This window comes from Hipposideros armiger, unplaced genomic scaffold (assembly GCF_001890085.2).
Source record: "Hipposideros armiger isolate ML-2016 unplaced genomic scaffold, ASM189008v1 scaffold_373, whole genome shotgun sequence".
Lineage (NCBI taxonomy): Eukaryota > Metazoa > Chordata > Mammalia > Chiroptera > Hipposideridae > Hipposideros > Hipposideros armiger.
In genome coordinates this window covers 283,873-302,387 of record NW_017731723.1, presented here as the reverse complement: position 1 = coordinate 302,387, position 18,515 = coordinate 283,873, and the positions used below count along the sequence as shown (strand labels likewise).

The 18,515-nt window shown below is 38.4% G+C and overlaps 1 protein-coding gene across 2 annotated transcripts in view; it reads right to left on the bottom strand.

Annotated features, from left to right (window-relative positions):
• Nucleotides 1-18,515, bottom strand: part of KLHDC1 (kelch domain containing 1) — a 56,538-nt gene that overhangs the window by 18,725 nt on the left and 19,298 nt on the right. For both annotated transcript variants that reach the window (XM_019662392.1, XM_019662393.1), the window contains 4 exons: nt 11,921-11,999; nt 9,412-9,495; nt 6,678-6,761; nt 5,837-5,895 (listed from right to left, as the gene is read on the bottom strand). In XM_019662392.1, the coding sequence (XP_019517937.1) occupies nt 5,837-5,895; nt 6,678-6,761; nt 9,412-9,495; nt 11,921-11,999 (306 nt within the window). The remainder of the gene's footprint in view (nt 1-5,836; nt 5,896-6,677; nt 6,762-9,411; nt 9,496-11,920; nt 12,000-18,515) is intronic.

The window sequence follows — 18,515 nt, the reverse complement described above, 5'->3', positions numbered from 1 at the left end:
AAGTGAAACGCATGGCAGCTGCAGAAACGCAGGACCCCAGGAGGCAGAACAAAGAGAGTAGCAGTGGCAGGGTGGGCTTAGTCCCTGTGGTCCCTCTGGGAGCTCAGCAGAAACTCAGCTGGAGTGTCTGAGGCAGAAGCCTCAGCTCAAAATGGCGGTGGGACTTTTTTATTTTTTATTTTTCTTGGACAGAAGTAAAAACTGCATAGATAAGAACCCACCCGCAACCTCCCTCAGAAACCAAGGCCCCCACCATGCCAGTCTTAAGCTGACCCCTGAATGGAGGAGTAGGGTCAGATTACAGAGGTGCTCCTACCCCCAGGGTGTTGAGAAACTCCGCATGAGAAGAGGCTGCAGAGTGTGAGCCTACATACCCTGCCCCAACCTCTCCTGCAGGGCTTGGGAGGCAGGGCAACTTCAGCTGCTCAGTCACTTGCTTTTAGCAGTTCTAAAATCTCACACCCCCCACAGCCTCCAGCAGCAAGAGTGCCAGAAGATGCACATAGAGCCTTCTGGCTATGCAGCACTCAGCGTGCCTCAGGGCAAGTGAGAGCAGAAACGGCACTGACTTTGTAAAATATCAATCACACGTCATTACCCCACTCATCTACAATACACCTGCATTGTCAGGGTTACTCTAGGCACCAGGTGGCTGGCTTTGCTCCCACAAGATGCAGAGGAGTTTTTGTATAGCAGAGGACAAGCTGGAGAGAGCTTGATGGACTTTTGTCAAGCCTGGCACTGGTTTTTTTTTGTTGTTTTTTTTTGCATGTTTTTTGTTGCTGTTTTGGTTTTTTTGGGTGTTTTTATTATTTTTTTTGTGGTTGCTTGTTTTGATTGTTTTTATTTCGTTTTCATTATCATTTTTAGTTTTTAATATAGGCATATATATATATAGGTGTATATATGTGGATATACATGTCCATATATATGGGTGTGTAGACATGTATATGTATTTTTTTTCTCTTTCTTTACTTCTTTTTTAAATTCTCTCTCCCTTCTTTTCTTCTTTCTTTTCACTGCTCTACTTTTCCTTCCTCTTTACATTTTTCTGCAAATTTTTTTGAGCATTGCTAGTTTGTCTCTCGTGTTTATTTTATTTTTTATTTTTTATTTTTTTATATTTGATTTGATTTTGTTTTGTTTTTTGTTCTTTGTTTCTTTTGTTGATGTTTTGTTTTTGTTTGTTTTCTTCTTTTGTATGTTTGATGTTTCTGTACATGTTGAGGGTAGGTTGTTGGTTGTTTTTTACATGTAAGAGTATCTAGTTTGCTTTGGTGGCTATTGTGGTTGTGCTTGTTGGTCTGTTTTGCTCTAAAATCACTCTGCAGCAGGGCCCAGACAAAGAGGCACAAGAATCATCACACCCAGAGGCCAACTTTAGATAAAACCAGAGCATTATGGGGTTTGACCTACAAGAGTCACCCTTAAAGGGAAATCGCTATAGGCACAAGAGCCCATAGGGGCCCAAGCCTCATTGGAGGGGTCAACTCTCACACAGCAGCTCATAAACTGTGGACACAGCTAATCCTCACAGCTAGTCAGCCTGGGAGTCAATCCCACCTACTGACAAGCCAAAAGCAATCAAAGCTCAACTTCAACAGAAGACACACAACACAAGAAATACCTCTAGTACGCACACACAGGAGAATAGGGAGACTGAGTAATTCAAATATAAAGGACACATACTACATAAGTCCACCCAGAAAAGACTGAGAGACCTAGGGGATCAACTTATTACACCGAAGCAAGCACAAAGAGTAAGCCAGAATGGGGAAACAAAGAAACACAGTGCCCAAATAAAAGAACAGAAGAAACCTCCTGAATCAGTGGAACTAGAGGAAATAGAGGTAAAACAACCTATCGGAGACAGAGTTCAGAACACTGATTATTAGAATGCTCAAGGGAATTAATGAAAATAAAAAGAAGGATAGAGAAATCATGAAAAACAACCAGCTAGAACTAAAGAATGCAATTACTGAATTGAAAAACAAACTTAATGGGATTACTAGCAGATTGGATGAAGCAGAGGATTGAATCAGTGACTTAGAAGACAAGATAGCAGAGATCATCCAAGCAGTACAACAAAAAGAAAAAAGAATAAAAAACATTGAAAATAGTTTAAGAGAGCTGGGCGACAACATCAAGGCAACAACATGCGCATCATAGGAATACCAGAAGGAGAAGAGAGGGAGCAAGGGATCAAGAACATATTTGAAGTAATAATGTCTGAAAACATCCCCAACCTGGCAAAGGAAATTGACATGCAAGCACAGGAGGTGCAGAGAGTTCCAACCAAGATGATCCCAAACAGGCCCACACCCACACACATTATAGTGAAAATGGCAAGGGTTAAAGACAAAGACAGAATCCTAAAAGCAGCAAGGGACAGGCAGCAAGTTACTTACAAGGGCACCCCCATAAGATTATCAGCTGACTTTTCTATAGAAACTCTGCAAGCCAGAAGGGAGTGGCAGGAGGTCATCAAAGTGATGAAAAACAAAGACCTACAACCTAGATTGCTCTATCCAGCAAGGTTATCATTTTAAATTGAAGGAGAGATAAAGAGCTTCCCAGAAAAGAACAAGCTAAAGGAATTCATTACCACTAAGACCAGCATTGCAGAAATGTTAAAAGGGCTTCTTTAAGCAGAAGAGAAAAACAACCTAACTAAGGAAGACCAGGAACACAAATAACAAAATGGCAATAACTACACATCTATCAATAATCACACTGAATGTAAATGGATTAAACGCTCCAAACAAAAGACATAAGGTGGCTAAATGGATAAGAAAGCAAGACCCTTGCATATGCTGTATACAAGAGACTCACCTCATATCAAAAGACACATACAGGCTGAAATTAAAAGGACGGAGTAAAATATTTCATGCAAATGGAACTGAGAAAAAAGCTGGAGTAGCGATACTTGTATCAGATAAAATGGACTTTGAAGAATATAATAAAGGACAAAGAAGGGCACTTCATAATAATAAAAGGATTGATTCAACAAGAGACATAACTCTAGTAAACATCTATGCACCTAACAGAGGAGCCCCTAAATATATAAAACAGATTTTGACAGACATAAAGACAGAGATCAACTGTAACACTATCATAGTAGGGGACTTCAACACCCCATTGTCACCAATGGACAGATCCTCCAAACAGAAAATCAACGTGGAAACAGCGACCTTAAATGATACATTAGACCAGCTGGAATTAACTGATATTTTCAGAGCATTTCACCCCAAAGCTACAGAATATACATTCTTCTCAAGTACACATGGAACAGTTTCCAAGATAGACCACATGTTAGGCCACAAAACAAGTCTCAATAAATTTAAGAAGACTGAAATCATACCAAGCATCTTCTCCGACCACACTGCTATTAAACTAGAAATCAATTACAAGAAGAAATGCGGAAAGCACACAAACACATGGAGGCTGAATAACATGCTACTAAATAGCGAGTGGGTCAAAAATGAGATCAAGGAGGAAATTAAAAGATACCTCAAGACAAATGAAAATGAAAACACCACGACCCCAAATTTCTGGGATGCAGCAAAAGCAGTCCTAAGAGGGAAGTTCATAGCAGTACAGGCCTACCTAAAGAAGCAAGAAAAATCTCAAATCAACAAGTTATCCTTACACCTCAGGGAACTGGAAAAAGAATAGCAAAATAAGCCCAAAGGGAGTACAAGGAAGAAGATAATAAAGACCAGAGCAGAAATAAACAAAATAGAGACCAGAAAAACAATACAAAAGATCAACGAAACCAAGAGCTGGTTGTTTGAGAAGATAAACAAAACTGACAAACCTCTAGCCAGACTCATCAAAAAAAAAGAGAGAGGACTCAAATTAGCAAAATCAGGAATGAAAGCAGTGAAGTGACAACAGACACCTCAAAAATGCAAAACATTTTAAGAAATTACTATGAGCAACTATATGCCAACAAATTTGACAATCTGGAAGAAATTAATAATTTTCTAGAAGCATACAACCTTCCAAAGCTAACTGAAGAAGAAACAGAAAATCTGAATAGACTGATTACTACCAAGGAAATTGAATCAGTAATCAACAAGCTCCCAAAAAACAAAAGCCCTGGACCAGATGGCTTCACAAGTGAATTTTACCAAACATTCAAAAAGAATTATCACCTATCCTTCTCAAACTATTTAAAAAAATCCAGAAGGAGAGAAGCCTCCCAAACTCTTTCTATGAAGCCACTCTCACCCTGATTCCAAAACCAGACAAAGACAGGACAAAAAAGGAAAACTACAGGCCGATATCCCTGATGAATATAGATCCAAAAATCCTCAACAAAATATTAGCAAACAGAATTCAGCAATATATTAAGAAGATCATACACCATGATCAAGTAGGTTTCATAGTACACAAGGTGGGTTCAATATCCGCAAATCAGTTAATGTGATACACCACAACAACAAAATGAAAAATAAAACTCATATGGTCATATTAATAGATGCAGTAAAAGCATTTGACAAAATACAACAGCCATTTATGACAAAAAATCTTAGCAAGTGGGAATAGAGAGATCATATCTCAACATAATAAAGACCATATATGATAAACCCACCGCTAACATCATACTCAATGGGGAAAAGCTAAAACCATTCCCCTTAAGATCAGGAACAAGACAAGGCTGTCCACTTTCTCCACTTTTATTCAACATAGTTCTGGAAGTTCTAGTCACAGCAATCAGGATGAAGGTATCTCAAAAAACTGGAAATGGAACTACCGTATGACCCAGCAATTCCACTCTTAGGTATTTATCCACAAATACCCAAGACACTAATTTGAAAAAATATATGTACCCCTATGTTCATTGCGGTGCTATTCACAATAGCTAAGACTTGGAAACAATTGAAATGCCCATTGGTAGACGACTGGATTAAGAAACTGTGGTACATTTACACAATGGGTATTACTCGGCTATAAAGAAGAAGGAAATCATAGCATTTGCAGCAATATGGATGGACCTAGAGAACATTATGCTAAGTGAAATAAGTCAGTCAGAGAAAGACAAACACCATATGATCTCACTTATATGTGGAATCTAAAGAACTGAATAAACGAGTAATGTATACAGAAATAGTCTCAGAGATACAGAGGAAAAACTGATGATTGCTAGATGGGGCGGGGGTGGGGATGAGGGAGAAGGGGAAGGGACGAGACGACATAAATTGGTAATTACAATATTGCCTCAGAGATAGAAAAGGCAGTCTGGGGAATATAATCAATAATGTTGTAAATATTTCTTAGGGGGCCAGATGGTCTCATGTTTTGTCAGGGAAACCACTTCATGGATGGTGTAGAGGCCTGACCACTGCACTGTACATCTGAAGCTGCTGTTGAATAATATTATATGTCAACTATAATTTAATACATATATAGTCATGGGATATGGAGTATAGTGTGGGAATGGAGTCAATGGAATTGTAATAGATATGTATGATATCGGGGGTGGCGGGGCAGTGGATGAGGGGAGGAGGGTTGTCACTTTGTGAGGGGTGCAAAGGATAACTATTGCATTGTTTTGTACACCTGAAACTAATAATAAAAAAAAGACATTATATGTGGAAATAAATATTAGTCTAGAAAAAAAAAAGAATAAACTCTATATTTAAATCTACATATTCCTTGCTTAGACATGTAATCTGAAGAGGAAAAAAATACCAGTTCAGTTCTAGAGACCCAAATTTGGATTATGGTGCATGTGCACTCACGTACACACACACACACACACACACACACACACACACACACACACACATCGATACCTATAAATAAAAACAAACTAAAATTTCAAACTTACCTTCCAGACCAAGTCCAGGTGTCTAAGTTTAGATAGTGCAAATCATTCATCCTAGTTTGCTAAAATAAAAGTATGTCAAATTGGTCAGTGTTTTACATCTTTCATGAGCTAAAATTTTGGTTTTAAAATAAGTTCATATTAAAAAAGGATTATCTCTATTGTACTTAATTAACATCAGAAGTTTATATATTGGGAGACAATGCTAAGCATTAATAAAATTAGCACAAAACTACCAACTTAATGTGTCAAGGTTCAGAAAAGGAAAAAATGAGTTTAAACTAACAGGATTTAGATGATAATTAAACTTTTCTGATAATACACTAAAGTGAAGGATTCTCCTCATTAAAATATGATTTATAATCATCTGTATTACTTATGTATGGCCTGTTTGGGAATAGAAGATAAAAATTATTGAATGGAATTTTAATCTCTAAATTATTTGAATGTTCAGTTGTTCTATAAAAATCAGAGGATAGGGCTAGCCGAATGGCTGAGTTGGTTAAGAGCTCACACAAGAATGCGAGCTCTGGGCCAGCCGAGTGGCGCGGTGGTTAAGAACTGGCTTGGGATGCCAGAGAGCCCCGGTTAGGATCCCACATATGAGGGCCAGTGACACTGCCCTCTATAGCTAAGATGCTGTACAACAGCTCAACCTGGAGCTGGGCTGCCATGAGTTGCCGGCGACGGCATAGGCTGCAGCCCCTCTGCCACTGAGCTGCCAACAGGTGGCAGGATGGCTCAGCTCAAAAAAAAAAAAAAAGTGTTTAAAAAAAAAATCAGAGGATAAATTTTTATAAGAAACACCACACATGAAAAGGTTAGTTCCATTAAAAATACTAACCAAAACACGTCCGCCAAAGATATAGCCCTTATTTCCAAGAACTGCACACGTATGCGCGGCTCGTGGTTGTGGAGGAACTCCACCCTGTAAGCAGAGATCAGAAAACAGTGCAAAGACTTGAAACATGTAATGAAGTCACATTCTTATGCTTAGTATGAGAATATTTGACCTAAGTTACTATTATCTATGTAATTCAACTAAAAAGCATAATATAAAAGTTCATTCCATAATAGTAATAATTATAGACAAATACCATAGGCATACTTCATTTTGTTGTGTTTCCCTTTACTGTGCTTTGCAAAGATTGCATTTTTTATAAATTGAAGGTCTGTGGCAACCCTGCATCAAGCAAGTCTATCACCTCCATTTTTCTAACAGCATCTACTCACTTCATGTCTCTGTGTCACATTTTGGTAATTCTCGCAATATTTCAAACTTTTTCATTATTATTATATTTGTTATGGTGATCTGTCATCAGTGATCTTTGATGTTACTATTCTCATTGTTTTGGGGGCTCCATGAACCACACCCATTTAAGATGGCAAACTTAATCGATAAACGTTGTGTGTGTTCTGACTGCTCCACCGACCGGCTGTTCTCCCATCACTCTCCCCCCTCCTTGGGCCTCCACATTCCCTGAGACACAACAATGTTGAAATTAGGCCTATTAATAACCCTACAATGGTCTCTAAGTGTTCAAATGAAAGGAAGAGTCTCACACTTTAAATCAAAAGCTAGAAATGATTAAACTTAGTGAGAAAGGCATGTTGAAAGCCAAGATAGGTCAAAAGCCGAGATAAGCAGAAAGCTAGACCTCTTGCACCAAACAGCCAAGATGTGAATGCAAAGGAAAAGTTCTTTATTTTTTTTTCTTTTTTATTTTTTTTCAAATACATAACATCTATTTTATTTTATTTATTTATTTTAACTAGAAGGGTTTTATCAAAACTGGCAGTTCCCAGACTACATCCCGCAGAAATCTCAGGTTCCCCTGGGGACACCTATGGGATTGTACACCTTCAGAGTCTCCATTACTTATAGGAAAAGTTCTTGAAGGAAATTAAAAGTGCTACTCCAGTGACTACACCAATGATAAAGAGAGTGAAACATCCTTATCACTCATATGGATAAAGTTTTAGTGATCTGGATTGAAGATCAAACCAGATGAAACATCCCTTAAGTCAAAGCCTAATTACCAGAGCAAAGCCCTCATTCTCTTCAATTCTATGAAGGCTGAGAGAGGTGAGGAAGCTGCAGAAGAAAAATTTAAAGCTAACAGAGGTTGATTCATGAGGTTTAGGGAAAGACGCTATCTCCGTAACACAAAAGTGCAAGGTAAAGCAGCAAGTACTGATGTAGAAACTGCAGCAAGTAATCTAGAAGATCTAGCCAAGATAATTAATGAAGGTGGCTGCATTAACAACAGATTTTCAGTGTAGACAAAATAGCCTTGTATTAGAAGATGCCATCTGGGACTTTCACAGCTAGAGAGAAGTCAATGCCTGGCTTCAATGGTTCAAAGGACAGGCTGACTCTCTTGTTAGAAGCTAATGCAGCTGGTGACTTTAATCTGAAGTCAATGCTCATTTACTATTCTGAAAATCCTAAGGCCCTAAGAATTATGCTAAATCTATGGCAAACAGTGCATATCTCTTCCTAAAACTCTTCACATTAACTGATAACACTTCTCTATACTTTACTTTGAATAAATATAGCAGATATTTTCTTTACAAAAGTTTTGGATTGGTGGGAAAAGAGAGTGTATGATGAGTAGATGAATGAATAAGATTTGAAGTAAGAATTTTCTGCATAATTTCCATGCTTTCATTGTGGGTGCCCGTGGGGGCCGGGGGGTGTGCGCATGTGCGCGTGCTCGTGTATGTGGTTTTGTCTGTTCAGCATTCCATTAAACACAGTTCTGGTGAATTTATCAATCATAATACCCTGCTCTGCTAGGGTTCGGCTTGGCTAATCATCCCCTGGGCGATGGGGACTGATGTAAAGAGTAGGAACCTGCCCAAGTAGAACCAGAGTCCTTTTCTAGGACAAATAGATAGATAATGAGAGAATACAGCACCAACAGAAAGAACTGCTTGTGTAACCAGGGCCATATTCCCTCCTAAACAAGCCAGCCGGTCTGCAGCAGATGGAATGAAGCTAGCACACAAAGAGACAGTCGGAGAAGCCGACCAGGAGAGATGGAACGTATTGTGATGGTGTTGAGAAATTCGCTCCAGTTCCTGAGGTCCTGGTCCCTGCAGCTCTTCCTTCCATTGTGTGAGCTCCTCCAAAATGTATGTTCGAGTTATGTGAGAATTCGTTATTACTTTAGCTAATTTGAATTTCCGTTTGCTCACTAGCACATGAAAGAGTAGTAAGGATATATTTTTATCTTGCTACCATTGAAGGTAGCTCTGATTTCAAGGGTTTATTAAACGTGGGCTTTTTAAAATCATGGACTTTGTTATGCCTCTGTTAAATCAGGGCATCACACTTGTGGTAAAGAATAATGATGGCACCACGGTACAAGGTTTCTCTAGAAAACTGTAGCTAGCGTGGTGAAAAATAAGTGATTTAAAAAAAAACAGTATTAGTGACAGTACTCAAGAGAACCCCTTTGTGTGTGTGTGATTACAAACTCAATTATTAAAATCCCAATAACTTAGTAAAAAAATATATTTTAGAAGTATCAATAAATATATAAATATAAAGGTAAGTTTTTTACAATGCTTACTTTAATTTCTGGTTGGAACCAACTCTGCGTCATTGTGTCAAATACGTGAACATCATTATGCCATCCCCAGAATATCTGCTCTTCCTAAAAGGGAAAATTTTTAAATATTTAAAAGATTTTACAATTTTTAGATTATTGTTTTCACTGCATATTTGCTGGTAAAATAACAGACACATTTACAAAAATAGAGTTACGTGTTACATTAGTCATAAAGCTAATGCACACACCAGGGGCTCACCAAGTGTGGTCCCCAGACCAATAGCAACATCACCTGGCAACTTGTCATCTCATAGTATTGCTTTCAGTATGTCATAATTTTATTTGTTAACAACCTTCCAATTCCCTCGAAGGATTGTCTCTTTTAAAATTGCAGAGGACAGAATCACATTTATATTTTGAAATCTGCTTTTCTAAAGTGCATGTTCAGAACTCTTAATCTTTGCTACTAGGAACTTCAGGGGACTATGGTTCCTTTTTCCAAAAAGTTCCTATTACTTCTACTAATCAAGCAATTGGTTCTTACCAATTGGTTCAAACTTATGGTCACTCTCTTCTTTGTCTTCTAAGAGACAAAACTGTTGGCAAGGCAGAGATTTACCAGTTATATGGTATTAAGCATCTTCCAGATTGCTGAAATCCTCTAGCACTACTCTAGCTTTACCCTGTACTGTTTTAGGTCAGAAATATTGTATATCATTTCTTTTTGTCAGGACTTGCAAATAAATTAAACAATATAGTTAGTTTAGAATCTAAACAAAAAAATCCACTTGCACACCAACAACTTCAGGATATGATCATTAGCCTAACTGCACTAGGGGAGAAAAAATTGAGAGATTTCATTGATTACTAAAAATAGATATAAGGCCGGCCGAGGGGCTGAGTTGGTTAAGTTAGCTTAAGAATACAAGCTCTGAGCAACAGGGCCGCCGGTTCGATTCCCCCATGAGCCAGTGACGTTGCGCCTGAGCTGAGCTGCCACTGAGCTGCCAACTGGTGGCAGGATGTCTCAGCTGATGAGAGTACGTACTCCTAACAACAAGACTGCCTGTTCAATGGTGGGCTACCCCTGCTCGCAACTAAGACTGAACTCAGCACCGTGAGCTGAGCTGACCCTGGATGGCTCAGTGGATAAAGCATGCGTTCTTAACAACAAGGCTGTTGGTTCGACTCCCGAATGGGATGGTGGCTACGCCCACCCACAACTAATTGAACACAGCACCTTGAGCTGAGCGGCGCGACTGGACTTCAAGCTGAGCTTGCTGCACCCTCTACAACTAAGATTGAAGGACAACAACTTGGCTGTTCCCCTCCCCCAATGCCCCAATAAAAAATTAAAATAATAATAAAAAATAGATATAAATCACAGAAAGTTATATTTCTGAAAATTATCAGTAATATTGTAAGTAGCAAAGGTTTAAAGATATTTCATATTAAAAACTTAAAACCATGTAAACACATGGAGAATTTTAAAATACCCATATACAAGGAGATGTACACAAAATGTACATATACATTAATAATGTACAAAAATAATATATGCTAGTAGAAGATAAAATTGAAGAGTTACTGTGTATCTTGGTGGTGGAATCAATGGGTTGGTTTTTTTTTTAAAGATTTTTATTGGAGAATTGGGGGATGGGAACAGCGCTGGGGAATTGGGGAAGAGGAACAGACAAGTTGCTGTCCTTTTGTTCTTCAGTCTAGTTGTGGAGGACGTTGCTTCACTTGCCCAAGTTGGCACCATCATTGCGCTCTTCCTGGGCGAGGCAGATCAGTCGCCGGCTTCTGGATGGCCGCTCACGGCGGCTACTGGCTGCTCACGCTGGCTGCTGGCTACACACAGTAGCCCATGGCAACCCACTGCCACAGGGGCTGCAGCCTACCCCATCGCCAACGACTCATGGCAGCCCAGCTCCAGGTTGAGCTGTTGTTCAGCATCTTAGCTGTAGAGGGCAGTGTCACTGGCCCTCATATGTGGGATCTGAACCGGGGTCCTCTGGCGTCCCAAGCCAGCTCTTAACCAATGCGCCACTTGGCCGGCCCGAATCAATGGTCTTTAAAGTTATCTTTTAAAAGACTTCATTTTTATAAGTCATGACTTCTCTCATTAATAATAGTTATTCTTTAACCAGTAGAATAAGGAGGAAAGGTACTATCACTACCAGCTTATTCTTGTGTATAATGGACGTTCTAGTTCTAGTGGACGTACCTAAAAGTAGGTATACGTCAGCATAGCCTTTCTGTTTACCTATGAACAAAGCTTTTCCAAGTTGTCTAAAGCCTCTACTTATCTAACAGAAGCAGGTGTAAATGATTAATGATGTAAGAAAAGAAATTACTCTGCCAAAAGCCATGCAGGTGAGAGAACCTCTTCTAATTGAATCCAGATCCAAAATATAGAAAACACATTTTTTACATAGTGTCAATTATGGCAAATTAAAATGAGAAATATTGGCGTCATTATGTCTAAAGACTTCAAGGAAAATGTAAACAGTGATTCCTCTCTTACCCAAGATGCATCATGAACATCAAAACAGTCTTGGAGTTCATTGTGTCGCCTACACCCATAGCCACCGAAATATATTAATCTGAAAAACAAATACAAAAGGACACACTTCAGAAGTTCTACTTCCAGTTTGTTCATAGAAAGTTGAAACAGATCATTTCTCTTCCCCTAACAACCTCAACAAGCCAGATATAGTCATGCACTGCATAAAGACGTTTCGATTACTGACAGACTGCATATATGGCAAAGGCCCCACAAAATCATAATGGAGCTGAAAAATTCCTATCACCTAGTGATGCTGTAGCTGTCATAATGTTGTAGCACAATGCATCACTCCCGTGTTTGTGGTGATGCTGATGTAAATAAACCTACTGTACTGCTAGTTGTATAAAAGCATAGCACATACAATTGTATACAATACATAATACTTGACAATGATAATACATGACTATGTTACTGGTTTATGTATTTACTATATTATACTATTTATCATTTTATAATTTTTAAATTTTTTATTGGGGAACAGTGTGTTTTGCCAGGACCCATCAGCTCCAAGTCAGGTAGTTGTCTTCAATCTAGTTGTGGAGGGCGCAGCTCCTTGGCCCATGTGGGAATTGAACCAGCAACCTTGGTGTTATGAGCCTGCGCTTTAACCACCTGAGCTAACTGGCCGCCTCTATTCATCATTATTTTAGAGTGTACTCTTCCTACTTATAAAAAAAGTTTGCTGTAAAACACTATGCTGTGTTTCATCAGCAGCCTCATACATCTCAAGTTTACGTCTCTTGATTGCATCATTTTCTCTAGTGCTTAATTTCACGTTGCTTTATACAGTCACATGCTATACAGACTTAGACTAGAAGCAATAACCTACACCATCTAGCCTAGGTGTGTAATAGGGTATACCACCTAGGTTTCTGTAAGGACTCTCTATGATGTTCACACAATGACAAAATAGCCTAACACAGTTCTCAGAATATATTCCCATCAATAAGTGGTGTACAACTGTAAACTACAAAAACATAATTAAAAAAAATCCAAGTTCTAAGGGAACAAAAAGACCTAAATAAACTAATTCCAAAATGTCATGAGCTCTCAATAGGAGAGAAGAGACCTATGGCTGTTTTCATCTCTGGTGTAACAGCAAGAGGAGGAAGAATCCAGCACAGACAGGGTTTGTAACAAACCACCCCAAATTTTAAAAGCCATATGTAGGCTGGCATGGCAAATTAGAATCTTAAGAAACCCAGGCACACTCAACAGGGAAACTCAGGAACCAACTCAACAACACTTTCGCATAGAGAGGGCTCAGGATTAGTCACCAACAACTAGAAGCAGAGGAGAGCAGAGCAAACCTCCTTGAGGCAATCTGAGCCGTTAACTACTAAAGTTTGGGATCTGGGCAGGAGACCTGAAGGAAATACCTTAGAAGCATGTCAAGCCATTATGGCATACTGGGCAGCTACCCTCAAAAGGCCAGGGGAAGAGGTGCCAGGCTGAAAAAGAACTCCTAAGATACAGAAAGCATAAGGTAGGCCTGGATAGCAAACAGAACTCCCTAATGTCCCAAAGACCAACCATTAAGCTCTAAAACAGGGAGAGATGTCCCACAGTTCGGAGAGGTGGGAACTCAGCTGTGAAGCTCAGCTGAAAATTTCTAGACAATCTCTAGTGCTCAAATATAGGGCCCTAGCAAAGGAAAATCTTGATCCCGCCTCAAAACATTTGACGCTAGTGGTAAAATTCAATCAAACTAAAGCTGCACCAAAGCCCAAAAACAGGTTGACCACCGATTATACTGACTCAACTCCAAATCTAACAGCCTGAAAAAGGAAGAAAGCACATGTCCTTTCCTGGAGATAAATATCATTTATTCCAATATTTGATATTCTTTCATAGAGAATGTCTGGCATATGATGAAAAAATTAAGACTCACGAAAAGACAAAAAAGTGACCCATGATCAACGAGAAGAGTCAATATAAGCTGACCCCAAGGTGGCCCAGATATTGGAATTAAACGTGGCCTTTAAAATAACTATGATAAAAATGCTAACAGACCTAGCTTATAAAAGGTGGACAACATACAGGAAGAACTCAGTGATTTAGCAGAGACATGGAACCATGTAAAAGAACTAAATGGAAATGATAAAAATGGAAAATAAGATGTCAGAAATAAAGAATTCATTAGATAGGCTTAATAGGAAACTTGACACAGCAATGAAAAAGATCAGTGAACTTGAAGATAGGTCAATAGGTTAACAAAAGGTATGCAAATTAAAGCAAAGAGAAGAAAGAAGTGGGGGTAGGAGGTGGGGGGGAGGGAGACGGGACACAGGGAGCCCAAGCTCTGTGGAACAATACCAAATGGTCTAATGTGTAGAAGAGATATTTGATAATTACTAAGAACTTCCTAAAACTGATGAAAGATATAGACAGACCCACCAACTCTAGAAGCTCAGCACACTCCAAGCAGGATAAATACAAAGCAAAGTATCTGCAGGCACATTTTAATCAAATCAATGTAGAGCAAAAATAAAGAACAGATAAAATCCTGAGAAAAATGACATACACATACAGGGGGGGAACAAAACCACAAATTTGAGTGAATTTCTCACTAAAAAATGGAGGCCCAAAGACAATGTAATAAAATCTTTAAAGTGCTAGAAGAAAGAAAAAAAAACCAACTGTCAACCCAATGGATGAAAAAAAAAATCACATGGATAATTAGAAACAACCTTGAAATAAATAAAAATGAAAACAATAAAACAAAACACATGGGCTACAGTGAAGGCAGTGCTCAAAGGGAATTTTATATGTGTAAATGCCTACGAATTTTTTAAAAAGATCTCAAGTGAATAACATAACTGTTCACATTAAGGAATTAGAAAGAAAAGAGGAAAGTAAACCCATATATAACAGAAGAATATAGTAAAAATTAAAGTGGGAATAAGCAAAATAGTGAATAGAAAAACAGTAGAGAAAAACCACAAAAGCAAAAGTTAGTTATTTGAAAAGATCAACAAAATTGGCAAATCTTTAGCTAGACTGACAAAGAAAAAAGTAGAGAAGGCTCAAATTACTAAAATCAGAAATGATAATGGAGACATTACTATCAACATTACAGAAATAAACAGGAATATAAGAGAATACTATGGAAAATTTTATGCCAACAATCAGACAAACTAGATGAAAGATTCCTAGAAGAACTACCACCAAAAATGGTACACAAAGTAGAAAATCTGAAAAAAATCTATTAACAAGTAAGGTGATTGAATCAATAATAATAATAAAAAAAACCTTCCAACAAAAAAAACTCAGGATCAGATGGCTTCATCTGCGAATTCTACTAAATATTTGAAGAAAAATTAGTATCAATCCTTCTGAAACTCTTTAAAAAAACTGAAGAGGAGGGAACACTTCCTAAATCATTCTACAAGGCCAGCCAGACAAAGATACTGCAACAAAAGAAAACTACATATATCTTTTAAGGGATTAATATCCAGAATGAGTGAAGAACTCCTAAAAATCAACAACAAAAACAACAACCCAATTTTTTAAAATGGGCAAAGGACTTTAGCTGACATTTCTGCAAAGATATACCAATGGCCAATAAGCACATGAAAAAATGGTCAACATCATTAGTCACTGGGAAAATACAAAGCAAAACCCCAATGAACACCACTTCACACCCCCTAGGAAGAAACAGAAAGCAAAAACAAAAAGAAAAAATAACAAGTGTTGGCAAGAACATGGAGGAAAGGGAGCCCCTGTACATTGCCAGTGGGAATATAACTTGGCATAGTGACTGTGCAAAATAGTTTAATGCTTCTTCAAAAGTTAAACATGGAGTTACTATATGACCCAGCAATTCTACTCTTAGGTATACAAGTAAATCCAAAAGAATTCAAAACAGGGACTCTAACAGTGCTTGCAAGCCAATGTTCACAGCAGCATTATTCACAACAGCCAAAAGGTGGAAAAAACCCAGTGTTCATCAACAGATGAATGGATAAACAAAATGCAGTATATACATACAACAGAATATTATTCAGCCTTAAAAAGTAATGAAGTTCTGATATATACTACAACACAGTGAACTCTGAAAACATTTTGTTAAGTAAAATAAGCCAGATACCAAAGAACAAATATTGTATGATTCTACTTATATGAAATATTTATAATAGGCAAATTCATGGAGACAGAAAACAGATTAGAGTTTACCAGGCATTGGGGAGAAGAAGAAATGGGGAGGTATCACTTAAAGGGTACAGCTGGCCATCCATATCCAACTGTGGATCAAAAATATTTGAAAAAAAAGTTACATTGCTGCTGACGTGTATGATGTAGTTAGGCCTATAATGATTGCATCTGTACTGAACATGTGCAGATTTTTTTGGTCATTATTCCTAAGCAACACAGTGTGACAATTATTTACATAGCATTTACATTGTATTAGGTATTATAAGTAATCTACAGATGATTTTAAAGCACACGGGAGGACATGCATAGGTTATATGCAAATATTATGCTATTTTGAAAAGGGATGTGAGCATCCATGGAGTTTGCTATCCACAGGGAGCCCAAAACCAATCCCCTGCAGGTACCCAGGGATGATGACTTCATAGTTTCTGGTTTAGAGAGAGAAAAAATTGTGGAACCTGATAATGGTGATAGTTGCACAACACTGTGAATGTAATTAATGCCACTGCATTGTACACTTAAATATAAAATGGCAAATTTTATGTTATATGTATTTTACCACAACTTTTTAAAAAAGGTATGGTAAAAAGTAAGTCTCGGGCCGGCCGAGTGGCACATTGGTTAAGAGCTGGCTTGGGACGCCAGAGGACCCCGGTTCAGATCCCACATATGAGGGCCAGTGATGCTGCCCTCTACAGCTAAGATGCTGAACAACAGCTCAACCTGGAGCTGGGCTGCTGTGACTCACCGGCAATGGTGTAGGTTGCAACGGGGCTGCAATGGGCTGCCATAAAGCTACCGTGAGTGGCTGGCAGCCGGCATGAGCTGCCAAGAGACGCCGTGAGCAGCCGTCCAGTGGCCGGTGACCGATCTGCCTCACCTGGGAAGAGCGCAATGATAATACCAACATGGGCCAATGAAGCAATGCCCTCTACAACTAGACTGAAGAACAAAAGGACAGCAACTTGTCTGTTCCCCTCCCCCAATTCCCCAATAAAATCTTTAAAAAAAGAACCAAAAATCTCTCACTTAAAAAAAAAAAGAAAAAGAAAAAGAACATAAATCTGATCCAAGATCTTAGATCTAAGTACCAATTAACAGAGAATACAAGTTATAAATGAACATGTTAAAAGATACTAGAGGGACACAATCAACACAATGTAGACTGTTGGAAATCCTACAGTCAAATGACCTGGTTTCTTTATTAAATAAATTTCAAACCCAAAACAACAATCAAAAGGGAATCTCTAGAATAAAAGCACCTTAAGAGACATAGCAATCAATTGTAATGGATAGACCTCACCTGGATCTTTTATTGAACAAAGTGTTTTTAAAAGTTTATGAGACAGAGAAATTCTAATACTGAATATTAAATACCACATATTTTAAAGCAAAAAAAACCAACCCAATAAATTAAACCTTCAAAGCAAAAACATAAGAACTCAGACAACAGAGTTGATGGCCAGAATATATGAAGTGAAACAGAATTGGTAGAAGTTAGGAAAAAAATAGAAGGGGGAAAAAAACTCATTTGAAAATGAAGATCAAGTTACAAAGAGCAAAAGAGAGAAGACATCACAGAAAATATGGTAAAGGATAGAGGACAGAAATAAGAAAAGACACCAAAAAAAAAGAATCAAAAAGAATTTATGAAAAAATGATAAACAGGTAGAGGAGAACTAAAATATTCATAACTGAAGTTGCAACAGAAGATTAAAAAACATAATTAACAAAAAACTGGTGCCAAATGAAAAGAAAGGAGGGGTAAAGGAAAGAAGAGGATTCAATCTAATTGTATTGATACTTAGAGAAACAAGAGACATTGTTAAAGAAAAGGAAAGTTAAAGGTAATATATTAAAAGTATAAATATAAGCACTAGAACTACTGAAGGTCCAACACAATGCAATAAAGCCAAAAAAAAGTATAAGTATTGGAAAGGAATTTAAAAAATGGCATTATTCACAGATATCCTGATTATGTACATAGTCCAAAAAAAAATCTATTGCTAAATTACTAGAATTAATAAGAGGATATATTTGGGCCAGCCGAATGGCACGTTGGTTAAGAGCTGGCTTGGGATGCCACAGGGCCCCGGTTCGGATCCCACATATGAGGGCCAGTGACACTGCCCTCCACAGCTAAGATGGTGAATGGCAGCTCAACCTGGGGTTGGGCTGCCATAGGTAGCCGGCGACAGCGTAGGCTGCAGTCCCCTGCTACAGTGGGCTGCCATAAGCTACCGTGTGTGGCCGGCAGCCAGTGTGAGCGGCCAGCAGCCACCATGAGCAGCCGTCCAGAGGCCGGCGACTGATCTGCCTCGCCAGAGAAGAGCGCAATGATGGTGCCAACTTGGGCCAGTGAAGCAACGTCCTCCACAACTAGACTGAAGAGCAAAAG